Source organism: Lissotriton vulgaris, unplaced genomic scaffold (genome assembly GCF_964263255.1).
Source record: "Lissotriton vulgaris unplaced genomic scaffold, aLisVul1.2 SCAFFOLD_791, whole genome shotgun sequence".
Classification (NCBI taxonomy): domain Eukaryota; kingdom Metazoa; phylum Chordata; class Amphibia; order Caudata; family Salamandridae; genus Lissotriton; species Lissotriton vulgaris.
In genome coordinates this window covers 372,809-393,091 of record NW_028252882.1, presented here as the reverse complement: position 1 = coordinate 393,091, position 20,283 = coordinate 372,809, and the positions used below count along the sequence as shown (strand labels likewise).

At 47.1% G+C, this 20,283-nt stretch overlaps 1 protein-coding gene across 1 annotated transcript in view; it reads left to right on the top strand.

The window, feature by feature from the left end:
• The first annotated feature begins 7,375 nt into the window (after positions 1–7,375).
• LOC147661226 (potassium/sodium hyperpolarization-activated cyclic nucleotide-gated channel 3-like) overlaps positions 7,376–20,283 on the top strand; it is a 152,848-nt gene continuing 139,940 nt past the window's right edge. Inside the window, exon 1 of the mRNA XM_086951223.1 lies at positions 7,376–7,887. Coding sequence (XP_086807349.1) covers positions 7,376–7,887 — 512 coding nt within the window. The remainder of the gene's footprint in view (positions 7,888–20,283) is intronic.

The following is a 20,283-nucleotide window of genomic DNA, read 5'->3' as shown; positions in this document are numbered from 1 at the left end:
AGAAACATACCCGGAAGAGTTGCCTTGGACCGAAGTGGGGCAAGCCTCGACAAGTGATCCTTGTCACCACAACTGCTGTGAAGTGTGCTGGTGTACCAAAGTGGATCCATGCAAGTCACACGAAGAAGGTGACTGGAGAAAACGCGACTGAAGCCGAAGGTAGTCCAGCTGAGGAGACTCCAGAAGAGGGTCCGGATCCCGCTGACATCGAACTACCAGGCACAAGTCAAGAAGTTGAATGGTTTCCTGCTGATGACCAGGTTCTTGATCCTATAAGGACCAGAAAATACTCTTACCTAGGTAGTGAGTGGGACAGCGCAGGTGAGTCAGAACAGGAAGGAGAAGGTCAGATCATCAAAGCCATCATCAAATCTGATCAGGGAATAGGCCAAGTAGGGACAGATCAAGTCATCGACACTCCTTCTCAGACAGAGGAGGCTGGAAAGGGACAGATAGTAGTCAAAGCGGAAGTTCATGCGGAAGAAAATCAAGAGATCGAAGAGCATGAACTAGGCCAGTTAGAAATAGATGAACGTGTTCAGGAAGAAGAGCCTAGTGAATCACTCACAAACGAAGATCACATACAGTCTAAACCTGAACTAGGTCAGAGTAAGGACCAGGCAGAAGAAATAGATGAAAGACCTGGAACTAGTCAAACAGGAAGGGAAAAAGACACTGCTGAAGCAATAGTGCGACAAAGAAGAAAAAGCAAAAGAGTTCACGAGGAAGAGCAAGTTTCCTCGACTACAAATAGGATCGAAAAGAAGGATGAACCCCGATATGTAAAAAGACTAAGAATAAGAATAAAAACAGTCGAAGAAAAACTGAAAGACCGAAAAAGGGCTGAAAGTGAAAGAAAAGAAGCCCGAGGAAAATCCATCCGAAAGGGCGGCAGAGTAAAGAAACAGAACAAACTGTATCGGAGCCCTGAATGGACTTATCTGGTGTTGGAAGAAATTGATGAGCCCGAAGCCTGTGGCAAAAGCGACGAAGAGTCCATTGCTGATCGGAGTTCTGACGAAGACCCTCCTTGAGGTGAAGCGAAGTAAAACTTCTGCTGAGAAGAAACGAAGAGGGGTTGAGAAAGCCACCTGTAAGATAAAATGTCTGATTCAAATGTCACTGGAAGGACCAGATTTAGCTGTTGCAGAACTTGCTGTAAAATATGCATCTGTAATATAGTAATAATGATAGTGATATGGATAGGATTAACAGTGTTTATACCTTTTATGATAAGCAAAGACCCTAACATATATCCTACAGACTTGACGACACAAGACGCAGAAGCTGTACATACTGAAGAAACACCACGAAGAGTAGAAAGACGTGACAATGCAATGAGTCTGAGACATACACGACCTGACTTAGAAGCATCAGATGAGGGAGAACTACATTATCACCAAATGAAAAACAGGACACACTTAAATGTTTTCGCTAATCTTTTAGTGCACTATGTAGAAGCTATGGAAATAGAAGATTGCTATGTCTGCATGATGCTACCTACTTCAGTAGCTGAAGGCGTGACATACCACCATTTACCCCTGACCTATGGAATATCCTGTAGTATTCTAGCTAGTTTGTTCTATAGAAGCACTTTACAGTACTATTACTCAAACACTGACGTTATCTTTTCAGAACTTCCTATTAGAGGGAATCTGAACCTTGTACATACACTTGGTGGAGTGACTCGCTACATGGGAGAATACTTCCTGACGATAGGTGACATAGATCTGAATGAAGCTCGTAGAGACAACTTGACGTGTTCCTTACATGCACAAGAGAAAATGTTCTTGAAAATGGCAGAGAAGAGAAGGGAAAAGTTTCAGAAAAAGGCAAATGACGAAAAGAACCGAACCCCTAGATGGGCAGAAAACATGGATAACACCTCACAAAGCGAAGTTACTCCTGCTCTGTTGCTGGATTTTGAACGGAAAGGGAAACTCTGTCTTCATAGGGAAAAGACTGAGTATTATAACAATGTATTCATTGGTTCCAGCGAGTGTGAACATAATTACAAGGTAATTGGAGGTTGGGGTTTCAAAAATGGGTCAGAACCTGTGTTTCCAGGAATTTATTATATATGTGGAAACAAGGCGTATTTCAAATTGCCGGATCACTGGTATGGAAGCTGCTACTTTGGCATTGTCTTTCCGAAAATATACCATGTGAACAATGCAGCTGGAAGCAATGAAATTACTAATGGCTTAGTGCGTAGAAAACGTGAAAGTGTAGGAGAAATTGTAGGTGATATTTTTAGCGCACTGATACCTGGAATGGGGGTAGTTCTGAATACTCATAGAATCTGCAAATTATCTACAGTAGTGGATCGGTTATCAACTGACACTGCTGCTGGATTTCTGATGGTCAATACCGAAATGGTTGCGATCAGATCAATGGTTTTACAGAATCGCCTTGCTCTTGATACCTTATTGGCAAAAGAGGGCGGAGTCTGCAGGATGCTGAGGGCACAACATTGTTGCACTTACATTCCTGATAAAAGTGTCGAAATTAAGAAATATATAAGAAACATTACTAATTTGGAAAAAGAACTCAAACCATTAGAGGTTGACAGTGCCTGGAAGAGACTGACTGATGGTCTCTCCTCTGTAGGTAGTTGGTTCTCTAACTTAGGTAAAAGTCTTATATGGAAAATACTGATGCCAATAGCTGGAATAGGTTTGATTGTTCTGATCATATTCATCTGTTGCAAATGCCAGAAGTGCAGAAAATATATAGTGAATAAAAGAGGAAAACGAAAGGCTGAAGAATTAGAATTAGAAGAATTGAGAAACCAGATATATAAGAAAATAAAGAACAATCATACACACAGAGAGGCGGAGAGAAAGCTCAACAATAAGTTCGTCGAGATTGAGATGGATGAATTGGATGAATGAAGTTGGCATCTGTTTTCATGTGTAGTGATGATAGTAAATATCATCAAAGAGGGGATTGATGGAGCAAGGATTCGCACGTAACGCGACTTGCTCTCTTCATGAACCTCGCCTGAATCATAACTGTACTAACTCCGATTGTTTGTCATTTTATTTGTATTTCCCCAACACACGGGTGTCCCTAGGAGGCTTGCCTATGTGTTTTTCATCATAATCAAGCTTGCACATTAATAAAATGGCCGCTTTGCAGAAATCCAGTCTGCGCATGCGTCGGTCATACCCATGTGATGTGACGCACTCGCAATCTGGAGGGAAAAGTTCGCTCATGCGCAGTGGTGTTAAAATGGCCGCTTGTCACTAATCATGCTTCATGCTATCTTAAGCCGCTTTTGTATATGCATCTTTTCTGCACTAACTCTTAATGCAATAAGTATTATAAAATAAGGGATTAAGAGTAGTTGGTCATGGTGTACAGTGTATTCATTTTATTCTGTGTTATTAATTTGTTTTCGCTTACTTTTCATGTACCGCGTAAATGAGGGCCTGGACTTAGTGACCAGAACCATATTGAAGCTGACGTATCCCTCATCACGTGACCTAAGATCTGGGACGTGCAGCAATGGAACCTGGCCAGTTGGCCATTGAAAAGGGGACTGTCCTTTCCTGACGCACCTTCGCCCTTGAAGACCTGCTATTTTTATTCTGAATGTGCAACAATGTTGCAAACCTTTTCTTCACTATTGTACTTTCCCACACGTAGGCCTGGGAACCCAGGTGTTAGGGGGAGGGTAATGTCACGTGAAGTATAGGTGGTACCTATGATCTAACCACCTCCCTTGACCAATCAGAAGATGGGGCTTTGTCATATTGCAACATTTATGGGTGGTCTTGGGGACCTAAAATTGTATAAATAGCCTAGGTTAGCTTAGAGAAATTGTCCGACTTGTCCGAGTAGCAGACCTGTCACTGACCCTACGAACTCTATAGGTGCCTGATACAGAGTGCTGCGGAGCATTCTGCCTGAAACTTTCCACAAACTCCAAGGGGTGGAAATTAGTCCTAAGTGCTAAACAAAGCACTTTGCTGGGAGATTCGAAAACCCAATCAGGGTTATTGGCGGATTCCGTGCAGACGAGGGGGTAACGCTGGCGTTGCATCCGAACCTGTGAGGGGTTGGTCGTGCCTTGGTGAACCCAGTCCTGACCCAGACCTGAGGGGTATCCTGTCCCGACTGTCCATGAGCTGTACCTGCTCACCTTCTGGTATTTCCTGAATCCTTGAGGGTCCTTGTCCCGTTCTTTCCCAACTGACCCGTGGCCAGGGTTAGTCCTCATTTTCACCTAGGTAAATATTGGCATAAGTGTCTGTCTATACTATAACCCTCAACTTTTCCTCTTCTAATTAAAGCAATCTTGCCTGTGATACTCTCCATATCTCCTTTGAATGTAATTTCATGCAATTGATTATTAGTAAATGTTCCACTTCTTACCCTTCCTATAGGACATTGTTAAACCCGACTGTTTATCTAGATTGTTCCACTTATTCCCTTTCCCTTAGTATGGTTGCCGTGAAGTTAGTAAAGATAGCATAAGGTTTAGGAATTAATATAAAGGTATTAGGCCACACATTAGGTCTTTCTCACGTCCTTGCCCTAGTTTAAACCATATTAGTTAATATGTTTATTGTGATTCATGCCCTATAGTGTCCCCTTTTACTCTATGATACTCACTCTCATCCATAGCTATATCCTTGTTCTGATAATAACCATTGATGTACTACTTTGCATTTGCCTACTTGTAATGGCATTTTCGTCCTAAACTTATACTATATAAACCCTTTAAAACCATCAAGGTGTCTGTGGTCATTATACATTAAAGTGATATTAAAAGTACTAAATGTGAAAAGCATTTTCTCCCTGTTAGGAAAACCCTTATCTCCTGTCCACTGCTAGCTCCTGATCCGTCAGGAGTAATGTGCCTGTGGTCAGTCAGGTACATGAATAGTAAGTGGTGTAAGAGTCACCCACTCGATTACTCATAGTAGCGTGGAGAGGTTTCACCCGGTTCATGCAAAACACTGTCATCATATGCACGCCAGGGCCCAGTGCGTGGAAATTTGGTAATCTAAGTGACCCGGGTGACCCGCGCGCTCTATCAATACCACAGGGTTTATTATTAACATGTGTGATAATTAGCAAATTTTACGAGTTTCTGGGGAATAACTTGCAGATTTTGGTGTTTAACGCACCAAAATTTGCATGATACAGTAAATACTGTATGCTTTTCCCCGTTAAATTTTGGCAGGTTTTACCTGCCGAAAGGTAAAAACTGTTGAGTTATGTAACGCATCCAAAAATTATCTGATGCGTTAAATTAAACCAAACTCGTAATTACGACCCGTGCGTAAACATGGGCTTATGCATGGGTCAGAATTTAATGAGCAACTCACGATCTGGGCGTAAAACTTGGCCTATAACAACCAGTATAGCCCTCGGTAGCAGGCTATAATGCTATCTTGGAAAGTTGGAGTGTATGGAGCGCCACTGAAGACACTAGAGTGCTTACGGCCAATAATGGCTGGTACAGACATTCTGATAGAACACACCAATGTGTTTCTTTATTTTCCCTGGCTGTTGTAGAACGTTCTAATACTAGGTTGGTGGAATGCTCTAATAGCATTATAGCCCTTCTGCTGCCTCGGGCGCTTGTTAAATACCCTTTTTCACCAATTCTAGGCTGAGCCATTGCGGAGAAGGTATCGAACAAGCGATATAACCCTAGGCAGTGGGCTGCGATTATTCTATGTCAGCGTTCCACCAACGGGGCCAAGAGTGCTCTAAAAGAACCAGGGGAATAAAGGCAAACATTCCCAGAAGGTTTGTCTCAGCCATTGTCTTCAATGGAGCTCCCACCATCCCACGCCCTGATCTGTGGGCAATGGGTGCATGGACCGTTCCCATGAGGTACAGGGTCAGACTGATTTGCATATGGCCATGTCTGAACTGGGGTGGCAGAGTGGGCTAAAGAAGGGTGATGAATTAAACCCAGATCTTTTGACTGGGTGTGTGTGTTTGATTGATTCGGATGCTCCGTCCATCACCACCCCCTTTTGTACTGCTTTTGGCCGCCATAAGTGTGGCAGGGTATGGTCACACGTGAGTCCCTTGCTCACTTTGCCACTGGATTCAAGCAAGACGGGCTGAAGACGGCTGGAATGCCAGAAACCGGTCCTCGGAACCTTGTTTCCGGTCCAGGGAAGACATGGCTTGGCAGTTCGGGCTGGACTGTTCCCATGAGGCACAGGGTCAGACTGATTTGCATATGGCCATGTCTGAACTGGGGTGGCAGAGTGGGCTAAAGAACGGTGATGTATTAAACCCAGATCTCTTGACTGGAGGTGAATGTTTTGATTTGTTCTGCATTCCGTCCAACAATTCTGTGTCTTTTGCTTTCTCGCCCTAAGTGCGCCAGGTATGCCCACACGTGAGTCCTGGGCTCACTGTGCCACTGGAATTAAGCTATCCTGGCTGAAGAGGGGTGAAAACCCGAAACCAGTCCTAGGATGCTTGTTTCCGGTCCAGGGAAGACATGGCTTGGCAGTTCGGGCTGGACTGTTCCCATGAGGCACAGGGTCAGACTGATTTGCATATGGCCATGTCTGAACTGGGGTGGCAGAGTGGGCTAAAGAACGGTGATGGATTAAACCCAGATCTGTTGACTGGGTGTGAGTGTTTGATTGGTTAAGATGCTCCGTCCATCACCACCCCCTTTTGTACCGCACAGAGAGGGGCTCTGCTCTTATCCTAACCCCCCTGATGAAGAGGAGGCCAGTTTTATGTGTGAATTCCCGGCTGCTGCTCGGGTTAACGGAGGAACATTTGCATAACGCGTGCCATAAAAGCCGCGCCTGACACCTGCCCGTCAGCACTGACAGCGCCTGGAGAGCGCTGGGTACCAGCGCCGGCAGAGATCCTCGCGCAGGCCTTTGGAGGGCAGCATTGACGCTGCTGAGCCGCCAGCATCCTCCTCTCCGCTCCTCTGCAGAGATGCACATCCCTTCCGTCTCCATCCATCCTCTCTCTCTCTCTCCTCGCCCTCTCTCCTAGCCGCAGCCGCTGCCCTCACCTCTGCCTAGCCGGGGTGCGCCACAGCCGGACCGTCCCTAAGAGGATGCCAGTGGGGGCTTAGAACCAGATTAATTCTGCACACCTCAGCTGAAGCCGGGGCTCCGCGCCCGCCAAGGTGAGATGCGAGGCAGAAAGTGCAGCTCCCTGGCACTCACGCACCCCTCCTGACCGGCCCCTCAGCCGCTGGCACCCGGACCCCAATGGACTTGGGCGCTCCCCTGGTTCTTTGCGCGTTCCGGGAGCTCCGGGGAGGATGCAGCTCGCCGCAGACGGCGGGGCGGACCTGCGGGCAAGGGCGTTTGAAGGAAACGTGAGGAGGGCCCCCTGAGGAAGCAGCGCTCGTCTCCGAGAGGCCGGCATGGATGCCGAGCTGGGCGGCCGAGGCCAGCGCAAGGCCAGCCTGGCCAAGGAGGGCCGGAGGGGCCGGGGCAGCCTCCACTCCCTGCCCAACAGGGCCTCCCAGGACAGCGAGCTGGGGGACAAGCAGCCTATCGTGGACGGGGAGGCCCACCTGCCCTCGGAGGATGCCACCACCCTCTCCAGCGCCAAGAGCTCCACCTCGGGCCCGAGCCAGCCTCCCCCGGGCCAGGGCGAGCCGCCGGCCTCGGGGGTGTCCTCGCCGGCCCAGGCCTCGCTGGAGAAGCACGACGGGGAGCAGAAGTCCGAGGCGGGCGAGCAGATCGTGCCGGACGCCGAGGACCCCAACTCCAGCCAGTACACCTTCATGCAGCGGCAGTTCGGGGCCATGCTGCAGCCGGCCATCAACAAGTTCTCCCTGCGCATGTTCGGCAGCCACAAGGCTGTGGAGATCGAGCAGCAGAGGGTGAAAAAGGCGGGATTCTGGATTATACACCCCTACAGCGATTTCAGGTAAGGGGGACGAATGTATTGCACGTGTCCTGCGTAAGACCTGATGCTTTCATCTGGACAACTTGCATAAGATGTTTGTCTTTCGCTTAAGAAACGTGGGATTCAGGGAGATGAAGTGATTTGCCCAGGATCACACATTGTCAGTTTGGAAAGTACTCACATTTCAAAGAAAGGCCAAACCACTAGAATACATCTAGTCTGCTGCACCAGAATACCCATCACTAGATAACGTCAAGATCACTACACCAACTCTACGCCACTGGACACATCCTCTCCGCTATACCACATTTACACCACATACTGTCCGCACGACTACACCAAAACAGACTACCTACATCTCCATCATTAAACAACATCTCAGCCACCAGACTGGTATCCTCGTAGGCCCACGCCTTCACTCCTGGACCCCATCACCACCAGTGAACCACATCTGAAGCCCTACACCACGCACCATCCACAGGTGTTCGCCACCACCATTAGACCACATCCCGTTCGCTAAGTTACATTTCCATCACTAGACCCCATGCTGTCCGCAGGACTACACTAGCACCAACAGGCCGCAGCTTGAGCACTATACCACATCTCTGCCACTAGTCCTCAACCCATCCACAAGACCTCATTTCCACCTTCAGACCACATCCTCCTCCACTTCCACTATTTGACTACCCCCTATCCTCAAAATCTCACTTCCATCATTAGACCACATCTCCACAGGACCTCACCTGTGTCACTGGATTATATCTCCCTACCTTCACTACATCTCCACAGGACCTCACCTGTGTCACTGGATTACATCTCCCTAACTTCACCACATCTCCACAGGACCTCACCTGTGTCACTGGGTTACATCTCCCTACCTTCACCACATCACCATAGGACCTCACCCGTGTCACTGGATTACATCTCCCTATCTTCACCACAACTCCACAGGACCTCACCTGTGTCACTGGATTACATCTCCCTACCTTCACCACATCTCCACAGGACCTCACCTGTGTCACTGGATTACATCTCCCTAACTTCGCCACATCTCCACAGGACCTTACTTGTGTTACTGGATTACATCTCCCTACCATCACAACATCTCCACAGGACCTCACCTGTGTCACTGGATTACATCTCCCTACCTTCACCACATCTCCACAGGACCTTACCTGTGTCACTGGATTACATCTTCCTACCTTCACCACATCTCCATAGGGCCTCACCTGTGTCACTGGATTACATCTCCCTACATTCACCACTCTCTCCATAGGGCCTCACCAGTGTCACTGGATTACATCTCCCTACCTTCACCACATCTCCACAGGACCTTACCTGTGTCACTGGATTACATCTCCCTACCTTCACCACATCTCCACAGGACCTCACCTGTGTCACTGGATTACATCTCCCTTCCTTCACCACATCTCCACAGGACCTCACCTGTGTCACTGGATTACATCTCCCTAACTTCAGCACATATCCACAGGACCTCACCTGTGTCACTGGATTACATCTCCCTACCTTCACCACATCTCCACAGGACCTCACCTGTGTCACTGGAATACATCTCCCTACCTTCCCCACATCTCCACAGGACCTTACTTGTGTCACTGGATTACATCTCCCTACCTTCACCACATCTCCAAAGGACCTCACCTGTGTCACTGGATTACATCTCCCAACCTTCACCACATCTCCACAGGACCTCACCTGTGTCACTGGATTACATCTCCCTACCTTCACCACATCTCCACAGGACCTTACTTGTGTCACTGGATTACATCTCCCTACCTTCACCACATCTCCACAGGACCTCACCTGTGTCACTGGATTACATCTCCCTAACTTCGCCACATCTCTACAGGACCTCACCTGTGTCACTGGATTACATCTCCCTACCTTCACCACATCTCCACAGGACCTCACCTGTGTCACTGGATTACATCTCCCTACCTTCATTACATCTCCACAGGACCTCACCTGTGTCACTGGATTACATCTCCCTACCTTCACCACATCTCCACAGGACCTCACCTGTGTCACTGGATTACATCTCCCTACTTTCACCACATCTCCACAGGACCTTACCTGTGTCACTGGATTACATCTCCCTACTTTCACCACATCACCACAGGACCTCACACGTGTCCCTGGATTACATCTCTATACCTTCACCACATCTCCACAGGACTTCACCTGTGTCACTGGATTACATCTCCCTACCTTCACCATATCTCCACAGGACCTCACCTGTGTCAATGGATTACGTCTCCCTACCTTCACCATATCTCCACAGGACCTCACCTGTGTCACTGGATTACATCTCCCTAACTCCACCACTTCTCCACAGGACCTCACCTGTGTCACTGGATTACATCCCCCTACCTTCACCACATCTCCAAAGGACCTCACCCGTGTCACTGGATTACATCTCCCTGCCTTCACCACATCTCCATAGGACCTCACCTGTGTCACTGGATTACATCTCCCTAACTTCACCACATCTCCACAGGACCTTACCCGTGTCACTGGATTACATCTCCCTACCTTCACCATATCTCCACAGGACCTCACCTGTGTCACTGGATTACATCTCCCTGCCTTCACCACATCTCCACAGGACCTCACCTGTGTCACTGGATTACATCTCCCTAACTTCACCACATCTCCACATCTCCACAGGACCTCATCTGTGTCATTGGATTACACCTCCCTACCTTCACCACATCTCCACAGGACCTCACCTGTGTCACTGGATTACATTTCCCTAACTTCACCACATCTCTACAGGACCTTACTTGTGTCACTGGATTACATCTCCCTACCTTCACCACATCTCCACAGGACCTCACCCGTGTCACTGGATTACATCTCCCTACCTTCACCACATCTCCATAGGACCTCACCTGTGTCACTGGATTACATTTCCCTAACTTCACCACATCTCCACAGGACCTTACCTGTGTCACTGGATTACATCTCCCTACCTTCACCACATCTCCACAGGACCTCACCCGTGTCACTGGATTACATCTCCCTACCTTCACCACATCTCCACAGGACCTCACCTGTGTCACTGGCTTACATCTCCCTAACTTCACCACATCTCCACAGGACCTTACCCGTTTCACTGGATTACATCTCCCTACCTTCACCACATCTCCACAGGACCTCACACGTGTCCCTGGATTACATCTCTATACCTTCACCACATCTCCACAGGACCTCACCTGTGTCACTGGATTACATCTCCCTGCCTTCACCACATCTCCACAGGACCTCACCTGTGTCACTGGATTACATCTCCCTAACTTCACCATATCTCCACTGGACCTTACCCGTGTCACTGGATTACATCTCCCTAACTTCACCACATCGCCTCACCTGTGTCACTGGATTACATCTTCTTAACTTCACCACATCTCCACAGGACCTCACCTGTGTCACTGGATTACATCTCCCTAACGCCATCACATCTCCAGGACACAGCCACACACCTAGCCCACATGTCCACCATTACACATCTTATGCATTAAATCACATCTGCACCATTAGACCTCATCTATGCCACAGGACCAAAGCTGCACCACTCAGTATCTCCACCCTTACACATCTAATACACTAAATCACACCTCCAGCATTTCACCTCAACTACACCAGAGAACCACAGCTGCACCACTCAGTATCTCCACCATTACACATCATATGCATTAAATCACACCGCCACCATTAGACCTCATCTACGCCACAGAACCACAGCTGCACGACTCAGTATCTCCACCATTACACAACATATTATGCATGAAATTACACCTCCACCATTACAATTCATCTATGCCAGAGAACCATAGCTGCACCACTCAGTATCTCCACCATTACACATCTTATGCATTAAATCGCACCGCCACCATTAGGCCTCATCTACGCCACAGAACCACAGCTGCACCACTCATTATCTCCACAATTACACAGTATATTATGCATTAAATCACACCTCCACCATTAGGCCTCATCTACGCCACAGAACCCCAGCTGCACCACTCCGTATCTCCACCATTACACATCTTATGCATCAAGTCACACTTCCACCATTAGACCTGATCTACACCACAGAACCACAGCTGCACCACTCAGTATCTCCACAATTACACAGTATCTTATGCATTAAATCACACCTCCACCATTAGGCCTCATCTATGCCACAGAACCACAGCTGCACCACTCAGTATCTCCACAATTACACATATTATGCATTAAGTCACACATCCGTTATTAGACCTCATCTATGCCACAGACCCACAGCTGCACCACTCAGTAGCTCCACAATTACACAGTATCTTATGCATTAAATCACACCTCCACCATTAGGCCTCATCTATGCCACAGAACCACAGCTGCACCACTCAGTATCTCCACAATTACACATATTATGCATTAAGTCACACATCCACCATTAGGCCTCATCTACGCCACAGAACCCCAGCTGCACCACTCCGTATCTCCACCATTACACATCTTATGCATCAAGTCACACTTCCACCATTAGACCTCATCTATGCCACAGAACCACAGCTGCATCACTCAGTATCTCCACAATTACACAGTATCTTATGCATTAAATCACACCTCCACCATTAGGCCTCATCTACGCCACAGGACCACAGCTGCACCACTCAGTGTCTTCACCATTACACATCTTATGCATTAAGTCACACCTCCCCCATTAGACCTCATCTACACCACAGAACCACAGCTGCACCACTCAGTATCTCCACAATTACACAGTATCTTATGCATTAAATCACACCTCCACCATTAGGCCTAATCTATGCCACAGAACCACAGCTGCACCACTCAGTATCTCCACAATTACACATATTATGCATTAAGTCACACCTCCGCCATTAGACCTCATCTATGCCACAGAACCACAGCTGCACCACTCAGTATCTCCACAATTACACATATTATGCATTAAGTCACACCTCCGCCATTAGACCTCATCTATGCCACAGAACCACAGCTGCACGACTCAGTATCTCCACCATTACACATCTTATGCATTAAGTCACACCTCCACCATTAGACGTCATCTATGCCACAGAACCACAGCTGCACCACTCAGTATCTCCACAATTACACAGTATCTTATGCATTAAATCACATCTCCACCATTAGAACTGATATACGCCACAGAACCACAGCTGCACCACTCAGTATCTCCACCATTACACATCTTATGCAATAAATCACACCTCCACCATTAGGCCTCATCTACGCCACCGGACCACAGCTGCACCACTCAGTATCTCCACCACTACACAACATCTTATGATATAAATCACACCTCCACCATTAGACCTCATCTATGCCACAGAACCACAGCTGCACCACTCAGTATCTCCACCATTACACATCTTATGCAATAAATCACACCTCCACCATTAGACCTCATCTATGCCACAGAACCACAGCTGCACCACTCAGTAGCTCCACAATTACACAGTATCTTATGCATTAAATCACACCTCCACCATTAGGCCTCACCTACGCCACAGAACCCCAGCTGCACCACTCCGTATCTCCACCATTACACATCTTATGCATCAAGTCACACTTCCACCATTAGACCTCATCTACACCACAGAACCACAGCTGCACCACTCAGTATCTCCACAATTACACAGTATCTTATGCATTAAATCACACCTCCACCATTAGACCTCATCTATGCCACAGAACCACAGCTGCACCACTCAGTATCTCCATAATTACACATATTATGCATTAAGTCACACCTCCGCCATTAGACCTCATCTATGCCACAGAACCACAGCTGCACGACTCAGTATCTCCACCATTACACATCTTATGCATTAAGTCACACCTCCACCATTAGACGTCATCTATGCCACAGAACCACAGCTGCACCACTCAGTATTTCCTCCATTACACAACATCTTATGCATTAAATCACACCTCCACCATTAGGCCTCATCTATGCCACAGAACCACAGCTGCACCACTCAGTATCTCCACAATTACACAGTATCTTATGCATTAAATCACACCACCACCATTAGACCTCATCTACGCCACAGAACCACAGCTGCACCACTCAGTATCTCCACCATTACACATCTTATGCATTAAATCACACCGCCACCAATAGACCTCATCTACGCCACAGAACCACAGCTGCACGACTCAGTATCTCCACTATTACACATCTTATGCATGAAATCACACCGCCACCAATAGACCTCATCTACGCCACAGAACCACAGCTGCACGACTCAGTATCTCCACTATTACACATCTTATGCATTAAATCACACCTCCACCATTAGAACTGATCTATGCCACAGAACCACAGCTGCACCACTCAGTATCTCCACTATTACACATCTTATGCAATAAATCACACCTCCACCATTAGACCTCATCTATGCCACAGAACCACAGCTGCACCACTCAGTATCTCCACAATTACACAGTATCTTAGCATTAAATCACACCGCCACCATTAGACCTTATCTACGCCACAGAACCACAGCTGCACGACTCAGTATCTCCACCAATACACATCTTAAGCATTAAATCACACCTCTAGCATTAAACCTCATCTACGCCACAGAACCACAGCTGCACCACTCAGTATCTCCACCATTACACATCTTATGCATTAAATCACACCGCCACCATTAGACCTCATCTACGCCACAGGACCACAGCTGCTCGACTCAATATCTCCACCATTACACATCTTAAGCATTAAATCACACCTCCAGCATTAAACCTCATCTACGCCACAGGACCACAGCTGCACCACTCAGTATATCCACCATTACACATCTTATGCAATAAATCACACCTCCACCATTAGGCCTGATCTACACCACAGAACCACAGCTGCACCACTCAGTATCTCCACAATTACACAGTATCTTATGCATTAAATCACACCTCCACCATTAGGCCTCAACTATGCCACAGAACCACAGCTGCACCACTCAGTATCTCCACAATTACACATATTATGCATTAAGTCACACATCCGCCATTAGACCTCATCTATGCCACAGAACCACAGCTGCACCACTCAGTAGCTCCACAATTACACAGTATCTTATGCATTAAATCACACCTCCACCATTAGGCCTCATCTACGCCACAGAACCCCAGCTGCACCACTCCGTATCTCCACCATTACACATCTTATGCATCAAGTCACACTTCCACCATTAGACCTCATCTATGCCACAGAACCACAGCTGCATCACTCAGTATCTCCACAATTACACAGTATCTTATGCATTAAATCACACCTCCACCATTAGGCCTCATCTACGCCACAGGACCACAGCTGCACCACTCAGTATCTTCACCATTACACATCTTATGCATTAAGTCACACCTCCCCCATTAGACCTCATCTACACCACAGAACCACAGCTGCACCACTCAGTATCTCCACAATTACACAGTATCTTATGCATTAAATCACACCTCCACCATTAGGCCTAATCTATGCCACAGAACCACAGCTGCACCACTCAGTATCTCCACAATTACACATATTATGCATTAAGTCACACCTCCGCCATTAGACCTCATCTATGCCACAGAACCACAGCTGCACGACTCAGTATCTCCACCATTACACATCTTATGCATTAAGTCACACCTCCACCATTAGACGTCATCTATGCCACAGAACCACAGCTGCACCACTCAGTATCTCCACAATTACACAGAATCTTATGCATTAAATCACATCTCCACCATTAGAACTGATCTACGCCACAGAACCACAGCTGCACCACTCAGTATCTCCACCATTACACATCTTATGCAATAAATCACACCTCCACCATTAGACCTCATCTATGCCACAGAACCACAGCTGCACCACTCAGTAGCTCCACAATTACACAGTATCTTATGCATTAAATCACACCTCCACCATTAGGCCTCATCTACGCCACAGAACCCCAGCTGCACCACTCCGTATCTCCACCATTACACATCTTATGCATCAAGTCACACTTCCACCATTAGACCTCATCTACACCACAGAACCACAGCTGCACCACTCAGTATCTCCACAATTACACAGTATCTTATGCATTAAATCACACCTCCACCATTAGGCCTCATCTATGCCACAGAACCACAGCTGCACCACTCAGTATCTCCACAATTACACATATTATGCATTAAGTCACACCTCCGCCATTAGACCTCATCTATGCCACAGAACCACAGCTGCACCACTCAGTATCTCCACAATTACACATATTATGCATTAAGTCACACCTCCGCCATTAGACCTCATCTATGCCACAGAACCACAGCTGCACGACTCAGTATCTCCACCATTACACATCTTATGCATTAAGTCACACCTCCACCATTAGACGTCATCTATGCCACAGAACCACAGCTGCACCACTCAGTATTTCCTCCATTACACAACATCTTATGCATTAAATCACACCTCCACCATTAGGCCTCATCTATGCCACAGAACCACAGCTGCACCACTCAGTATCTCCACAATTACACAGTATCTTATGCATTAAATCACACCACCACCATTAGACCTCATCTACGCCACAGAACCACAGCTGCACCACTCAGTATCTCCACCATTACACATCTTATGCATTAAGTCACACCTCCACCATTAGACGTCATCTATGCCACAGAACCACAGCTGCACCACTCAGTATTTCCTCCATTACACAACATCTTATGCATTAAATCACACCTCCACCATTAGGCCTCATCTATGCCACAGAACCACAGCTGCACCACTCAGTATCTCCACAATTACACAGTATCTTATGCATTAAATCACACCACCACCATTAGACCTCATCTACGCCACAGAACCACAGCTGCACCACTCAGTATCTCCACCATTACACATCTTATGCATTAAATCACACCGCCACCAATAGACCTCATCTACGCCACAGAACCACAGCTGCACGACTCAGTATCTCCACTATTACACATCTTATGCATTAAATCACACCTCCACCATTAGAACTGATCTATGCCACAGAACCACAGCTGCACCACTCAGTATCTCCACTATTACACATCTTATGCAATAAATCACACCTCCACCATTAGACCTCATCTATGCCACAGAACCACAGCTGCACCACTCAGTATCTCCACAATTACACAGTATCTTAGCATTAAATCACACCTCCACCATTAGACCTCATCTACGCCACAGAACCACAGCTGCACGACTCAGTATCTCCACCATTACACATCTTAAGCATTAAATCACACCTCTAGCATTAAACCTCATCTACGCCACAGAACTACAGCTGCACCACTCAGTATCTCCACCATTACACATCTTATGCATTAAATCACACCGCCACCATTAGACCTCATCTACGCCACAGAACCACAGCTGCACGACTCAGTATCTCCACCAATACACATCTTAAGCATTAAATCACACCTCTAGCATTAAACCTCATCTACGCCACAGAACTACAGCTGCACCACTCAGTATCTCCACCATTACACATCTTATGCATTAAATCACACCGCCACCATTAGACCTCATCTACGCCACAAGACCACAGCTGCTCGACTCAATATCTCCACCATTACACATCTTAAGCATTAAATCACACCTCCAGCATTAAACCTCATCTACGCCACAGGACCACAGCTGCACCACTCAGTATATCCACCATTACACATCTTATGCAATAAATCACACCTCCACCATTAGGCCTCATCTACGCCACAAGACCACTGCTGCACCACTCAGTATCTCCACCACTACACAACATCTTATGCAATAAATCACACCTCCACCATTAGACGTCATCTATGCCAGAGAACTACAGCTGCACCACGCAGTATATCCACCATCACAGAACATCCTATGCATTAAAGCACACCTCCACCATTAGACCTCATCTATTCCACAAAACCACAGCTGCACCACTCATTATCTCCTCCATTACACATCTTAAGCATTAAATCACACCGCCACCATTAGACCTCATCTACGCCACAGAACCACAGCTGCACCACTCAGTATCTCCACCATTACACATCTTATGCAATAAATCACACCTCCACCATTAGGCCTCATCTACGTCACAGGACCACAGCTGCACCACTCAGTATATCCACCACTACACAACCTCTTATGCAATAAATCACACCTTCACCATTAGACATCATCTATGCCACAGAACTACAGCTTCACCATGCAGTATATCCACCATCTCAGAACATCTTATGCATTAAAGCACACCTCCACCATTAGACCTCATCTATGCCACAAAACCACAGCTGCACTACTCAGTATCTCCACCATTACACAACATCTTATGCAATAAATCACACCTCCACCATTAGGCCTCATCTTCGCCACAGGACCACAGCTGCACCACTCAGTATATCCACCACTACACAACCTCTTATGCAATAAATCACACCTTCACCATTAGACATCATCTATGCCACAGAACTACAGCTTCACCATGCAGTATATCCACCATCTCAGAACATCTTATGCATTAAAGCACACCTCCACCATTAGTCCTCATCTATGCCACAAAACCACAGCTGCACTACTCAGTATCTCCACCATTACACAGCTTATGCAATAAATCACACCTCCACCATTAGACCTCATCTACGCCACAGAACCACAGCTGCACCACTTAGTATATCCACCATTACACATCTTATGCAATAAATCACACCTCCACCATTAGACCTCATCTACGCCACAGAACCACAGCTGCACCACTCAGTATCTCCACCATTACACATCTTATGCAATAAATCACACCTCCACCATTAGACCTCATCTACGCCACAGAACCACAGCTGCACCACTTAGTATATCCACCATTACACATCTTATGCAATAAATCACACCTCCACCATTAGGCCTCATCTACGCCACAAGACCACAGCTGCACCACTCAGTATCTCCACCACTACACAACATCTTATGCAATAAATCACACCGCCACCATTAGGCCTCATCTACGCCACAGAACCACAGCTGCACCACTCAGTATCTCCTCCATTACACATCTTATGCAATAAATCACACCTCCACCATTAGACCTCATCTACACCACAGAACCACAGCTGCACCACTAGAAGGCAACTCCACCAACAGGCTACATCTCTTTCACTAGACCACCACTTCACAACTATAGATTTCAAATGTAATCACTGTCCATGTACCTTATGGGCACCACTAAGTCACGTGTTCACAAGCTGCCCCATATCCATAAGGCCCCTGCACCGCCATGGCAGCGTTTCTCTCACTCTTCCCTGTCTCGAGCCCACGTCCCTCCTTCACGACTCATCACCGCATTCGGCTCTTGTTAATCCTAAATCAAGGGAGAGATGAACGCTCAGGGTATTGTCTAGTAGGGCCCTGAAAATATTAGGAGATGTGGTTTCAGGGCCACAACCTCTTTTACATCTTGCAACACTTTATGGCGATTCAGCTTGCAGATCTTCAGAAGGATAAAAGGCTGAGTCAAGCAGCTCTTCAGAAGGATAAAAGGCCGAGTCATGCAGATCTTCAGAAGGGTAAAAAGCCGAGTCATGCAGATCTTCAGAAGGGTAAAAGGTTGAGTCAAGCAGCTCTTCAGAAGGATAAAAGGCCGAGTCATCCCTGCGGGGCTTAAAACCAGTGATCTGCAGGCGGCCTGCAGGCATGTTCAGCAGGCTCTTTAACACACCGTGCTATCTTGCAACCAGTGAAGCGCTCATCTCACACCTCCAGCCCGCCAATCAACACCCTTCTCTCATTCTAGCCTCGACAGAACACGGCGCATTCAACATTATTTTTCTGTGGTAATTACACAAAAAGACGACCCCGGCTCTGTGCCCGGGCTGCAGCTGGGAGGCGATAATTTGATTCTCCAGCATCTCCCATCGCAACAAGTTGGGGCAGGGACGGTGATACGGGGAGGGAGTAAGATGGAGGGGTCTACTCCACCCCTCCTCTCCCTCCTTTTTCCATGCAACCCGTTCACACAGGCAGACCGTTATTTTCAAGGACAGCGCGTTAAGTGAGTGGGTGAGGGTGAAGTAAAGCCTCAAGAAGGGCACCCACTCTGTCCTTCCTCTCTTCGCACCCCTCAATACCCTCGCCCATCACTTCAAGCTTAAATGTATAGCCAGGGCCACTGGAATTATGCGGCAGGGGACGATCAAATTATGCGGCAGCGTTGTCTAAATTATGTGGCCACAAACGCCAAATTATGCGGCGCATTTTTTTTATAGAACTGCTTCATTAGCCTGTCCCTTTTACACATATTAACACGGTGCAAAGTGTTCACCTTAATAGGAACAGTTGAATACCCAAATACAGCATTAAGCAACAGTAAA